Here is a 5,689-nt window from a genome sequence, read left to right as displayed (position 1 = left end):
GTAACTACATGCAATGTGATTGTGTATGAGTGAATATATGTTAAAATATATATCATCCTAGAATTAAATATAAATGTTAATATTACCGAGTCAGATTTTGTTAACATTCAACGTGCAATCAAAAATGGCATCCATCAACAACAGCCATAAATGGTGACCCCGACGTGATTCGAACACGCAACCTTCTGATCTGGAGTCAGCCAACTGCGAAGAATGCAGTAACTATAACGAATCATGCGCTTCAAATTTGAAGCCAGTGAAATTCCGAAACCTGGCATGTTCGTCTAGTTGTAGTAGATGCAGAACACGATTCCCTGTTCCTGTCATGCTGTCGAATGGAAAGTTCATTTGCCAGGCTGCAACTTTATCGGTCAGGAAAGGCGCTGTTTTGGAACAACTGACGCAACCTAAGGAACGAAAAGAAATGGTTCATGATGGTACCACTCAGACCAATGACACAATCGACACCATACCTGCTTCGAGATCAAGCGTGGTTTCTTCCTTCACCACCCTTGTTAATCCGAACTCCATGAACCAGTTGAAAGAGCAGGATGTACGTCTCTTGGAATATTTGGGTGTTTCAGTAATATGTGATCTCATGGTAGAAGATCGGAAGATTCACACTGGCGTCACTGTCGGCTCTTCTGGGAAAGTTAATAAGGACATATACGAAAATTTCCAGATACTACAAATGCCTTATCCTGGTTGCGAGTTCTTTAGAAAATATCATGAAGCAAATAGAGACCCTACCGGACTGAAATTAGACTGGGGTCGGAGAGATGTAACTACCGAATTTAAATTGCCTGAACGCTTGTCTGAGCCCTCCAGCTACAGATTTCACAGATTATAAGGAATGGGATATCGTTATGTTAACAAAAGTATACCTTTTACTTCAACTGAGAGTAATTATTACCTCTGGTAATAATTGTGGTTTTCTTGTGCACTGCGTCTGCGAATGGGATCGCACCCCATTGTTCATAACCCTTGTGCGCTTGTCACTCTGGGCAGATGGCTTGATCCACCAGGCACTGACTCCTGTTGAAATGGCATATCTCGCCATTGGATACGATTGGTACCTTTTCGGACACGACTTGCCTACACGTCTTCGGAATAAGGAAGAGGTCATGCATTTCTGTTTTAACTTCATTTCCGAGATTGCTTCAGATGACTTTTCCATGACCAGAGAATGGCATTCATCAACAACAGCCATAAATGGTGACTCGTCAAGTTAGTGAACACGTGCCTCCTGTAACCTGCTTGCATCCTCAAGTTCTGTGATTATAATGTGCTATGAAGTGAAAATTATTTCTGTTCATGCAAACTACTAGCGTAATCCATCATTATTTTCGTGTCATCAGCAATATAGTGTCATCAGCATCAACCCTACTTTGTGGTTTGCACAACTAGAGGCCTAGTTTGATATCGCCGGAATCACTGTTGACTACACGAAATTCAATCATGTGATATCTGCAATCGAATCTGATATTCTCAATAGCGTTTGTGATATCGTTTCACACCTACCTGTAACTTTGTGGAGAACTCTTTATTATTATTATTATTTGTGCGCTGCCCCGAGAGTGGGCGCTACCAGCTTTCTCCCTCTTCCTCTCTGGAGGAAAATTCGAACTGGTTACTCGGTTTCTGGCTGCCATCGGTGAAGCACGCAGTCAACTTTCTCTCCTTCCATGATGTTATCGTGGCTGTAATATGACTTTCTTGATTTTTACTCATGCGGACTTGGGAACTGTAAAAACACTCATCTTGTAACTACATGCAATGTGATTGTGTATGAGTGAATATATGTTAAAATATATATCATCCTAGAATTAAATATAAATGTTAATATTACCGAGTCAGATTTTGTTAACATTCAACGTGCAATCAAAAATGGCATCCATCAACAACAGCCATAAATGGTGACCCCGACGTGATTCGAACACGCAACCTTCTGATCTGGAGTCAGCCAACTGCGAAGAATGCAGTAACTATAACGAATCATGCGCTTCAAATTTGAAGCCAGTGAAATTCCGAAACCTGGCATGTTCGTCTAGTTCTAGTAGATGCAGAACACGATTTCCTGTTCCTGTCATGCTGTCAAATGGAAAGTTCATTTGCCAGGCTGCAACTTTATCGGTCAGGAAAGGCGCTGTTTTGGAACAGCTGACGCAACCTAAGGAACGAAAAGAAATGGTTCATGATGGTACCACTCAGACCAATGACACAATCGACACTATACATGCTTCGAGATCAAGCGTGGTTTCTTCCTTCACCACCCTTGTTAATCCGAACTCCATGAACCAGTTGAAAGAGCAGGATGTACGTCTCTTGGAATATTTGGGTGTTTCAGTAATATGTGATCTCATGGTAGAAGATCGGAAGATTCACACTGGCGTCACTGTCGGCTCTTCTGGGAAAGTTAATAAGCACATATACGAAGATTTCCAGATACTACAAATGCCTTATCCTGGTTGCGAGTTCTTTAGAAAATATCATGAAGCAAATAGAGACCCTACCGGACTGAAATTCGACTGGGGTCGGAGAGATGTAACTACCGAATTTAAATTGCCTGAACGCTTGTCTGAGCCCTCCAGCTACAGATTTCACAGATTATAAGGAATGGGATATCGTTATGTTAACAAAAGAATACCTTTTACTTCAACTGAGAGTAATTATTATCTCTGGTAATAATTGTGGTTTTCTTGTACACTGCGTCTGCGAATGGGATCGCACCCCATTGTTCATAACCCTTGTGCACTTGTCACTCTGGGCAGATGGCACTGACTCCTGTTGAAATGGCATATCTCGCCATTGGATACGATTGGTACCTTTTCGGACACGACTTGCCTACACGTCTTCAGAATAATTAAGAGGTCATGCATTTCTGTTTTAAATTCATTTCCGAGATTGCTTCAGATGACTTTTCCATGACCAGAGAATGGCATTCATCAACAACAGCCATAAATGGTGACTCGTCAAGTTAGTGAACACGTGCCTCCTGTAACCTGCTTGCATCCTCAAGTTCTGTGATTATAATGTGCTATGAAGTTAAAATTATTTCTGTTCATGCAAACTACTAGCGTAATCCATCATTATTTTCGTGTCATCAGCATCAACCCTACTTTGTGGTTTGCACAACTAGAGGCCTAGTTTGATATCGCCGGAATCACTGTTGACTACACGAAATTCAATCATGTGATATCTGCAATGGAATCTGATATTCTCAATAGCGTTTGTGATATCGTTTTACACCCACCTGTAACTTTGTGGAGAACTCTTTATTATTATTATTTGTCTGCTGCCCCGAGAGAGGGCGCTACCAGCTTTCTCCCTCTTCCTCTCTGGAGGAAAATTCCAACTGGTTACTCGGTTTCTGGCTGCCATCGGTGAAGCACGCACTCAACTTTCTTTCCTTCCGTGATGTTATCGTGGCTGTAATATGACTTTCTTGATTTTTACTCATGCGGACTTGGGAACTGAAAAAATACTCATCTTGTAACTACATGCAATGTGATTGTGTATGAGTGAATATATGTTAAAATATATATCATCCTAGAATTAAATATAAATGTTAATATTACCGAGTCAGATTTTGTTAACATTCAACGTGCAATCAAAAATGGCATCCATCAACAACAGCCATAAATGGTGACCCCGACGTGATTCGAACACGCAACCTTCTGATCTGGAGTCAGGCAACTGCGAAGAATGCAGTAACTATAACGAATCATGCGCTTCAAATTTGAAGCCAGTGAAATTCCGAAACCTGGCATGTTCGTCTAGTTGTAGTAGATGCAGAACACGATTCCCTGTTCCTGTCATGCTGTCGAATGGAAAGTTCATTTGCCAGGCTGCAACTTTATCGGTCAGGAAAGGCGCTGTTTTGGAACAACTGACGCAACCTAAGGAACGAAAAGAAATGGTTCATGATGGTACCACTCAGACCAATGACACAATGGACACCATACCTGCTTCGAGATCAAGCGTGGTTTCTTCCTTCACCACCCTTGTTAATCCGAACTCCATGAACCAGTTGAAAGAGCAGGATGTACGTCTCTTGGAATATTTGGGTGTTTCAGTAATATGTGATCTCATGGTAGAAGATCGGAAGATTCACACTGGCGTCACTGTCGGCTCTTCTGGGAAAGTTAATAAGGACATATACGAAAATTTCCAGATACTACAAATGCCTTATCCTGGTTGCGAGTTCTTTAGAAAATATCATGAAGCAAATAGAGACCCTACCGGACTGAAATTAGACTGGGGTCGGAGAGATGTAACTACCGAATTTAAATTGCCTGAACGCTTGTCTGAGCCCTCCAGCTACAGATTTCACAGATTATAAGGAATGGGATATCGTTATGTTAACAAAAGTATACCTTTTACTTCAACTGAGAGTAATTATTACCTCTGGTAATAATTGTGGTTTTCTTGTGCACTGCGTCTGCGAATGGGATCGCACCCCATTGTTCATAACCCTTGTGCGCTTGTCACTCTGGGCAGATGGCTTGATCCACCAGGCACTGACTCCTGTTGAAATGGCATATCTCGCCATTGGATACGATTGGTACCTTTTCGGACACGACTTGCCTACACGTCTTCGGAATAAGGAAGAGGTCATGCATTTCTGTTTTAACTTCATTTCCGAGATTGCTTCAGATGACTTTTCCATGACCAGAGAATGGCATTCATCAACAACAGCCATAAATGGTGACTCGTCAAGTTAGTGAACACGTGCCTCCTGTAACCTGCTTGCATCCTCAAGTTCTGTGATTATAATGTGCTATGAAGTGAAAATTATTTCTGTTCATGCAAACTACTAGCGTAATCCATCATTATTTTCGTGTCATCAGCAATATAGTGTCATCAGCATCAACCCTACTTTGTGGTTTGCACAACTAGAGGCCTAGTTTGATATCGCCGGAATCACTGTTGACTACACGAAATTCAATCATGTGATATCTGCAATCGAATCTGATATTCTCAATAGCGTTTGTGATATCGTTTTACACCCACCTGTAACTTTGTGGAGAACTCTTTATTATTATTGTCTGCTGCCCCGAGAGAGGGCGCTACCAGCTTTCTCCCTCTTCCTCTCTGGAGGAAAATTCCAACTGGTTACTCGGTTTCTGGCTGCCATCGGTGAAGCACGCACTCAACATTCTTTCCTTCCGTGATGTTATCGTGGCTGTAATATGACTTTCTTGATTTTTACTCATGCGGACTTGGGAACTGAAAAAATACTCATCTTGTAACTACATGCAATGTGATTGTGTATGAGTGAATATATGTTAAAATATATATCATCCTAGAATTAAATATAAATGTTAATATTACCGAGTCAGATTTTGTTAACATTCAACGTGCAATCAAAAATGGCATCCATCAACAACAGCCATAAATGGTGACCCCGACGTGATTCGAACACGCAACCTTCTGATCTGGAGTCAGCCAACTGCGAAGAATGCAGTAACTATAACGAATCATGCGCTTCAAATTTGAAGCCAGTGAAATTCCGAAACCTGGCATGTTCGTCTAGTTCTAGTAGATGCAGAACACGATTTCCTGTTCCTGTCATGCTGTCAAATGGAAAGTTCATTTGCCAGGCTGCAACTTTATCGGTCAGGAAAGGCGCTGTTTTGGAACAGCTGACGCAACCTAAGGAACGAAAAGAAATGGTTCATGATGGTAC

The 5,689-nt window shown here is 41.5% G+C and overlaps 1 protein-coding gene across 1 annotated transcript; it reads left to right on the top strand.

Moving 5' to 3' along the window:
* The first annotated feature begins 325 nt into the window (after positions 1-325).
* On the top strand, positions 326-4,724 carry LOC146994423 (phosphatidylinositol-3,5-bisphosphate 3-phosphatase MTMR14-like). The gene is made up of 4 exons (XM_085826372.1): positions 326-553; positions 2,017-2,484; positions 3,746-4,045; positions 4,335-4,724. Exons 1-4 carry the CDS (start codon positions 326-328, stop codon positions 4,722-4,724), a joined length of 1,386 nt encoding a protein of 461 aa, XP_085682498.1.
* The last annotated feature ends 965 nt before the right edge of the window (positions 4,725-5,689 follow it).

This window comes from Stegodyphus dumicola, chromosome 11, assembly GCF_044657685.1.
Source record: "Stegodyphus dumicola isolate Sdum_Otavi_A_Nest chromosome 11, ASM4465768v1".
Taxonomy (NCBI): Eukaryota; Metazoa; Arthropoda; class Arachnida; order Araneae; family Eresidae; genus Stegodyphus; species Stegodyphus dumicola.
This window is presented reverse-complemented; position numbering and strand designations above follow the sequence as displayed.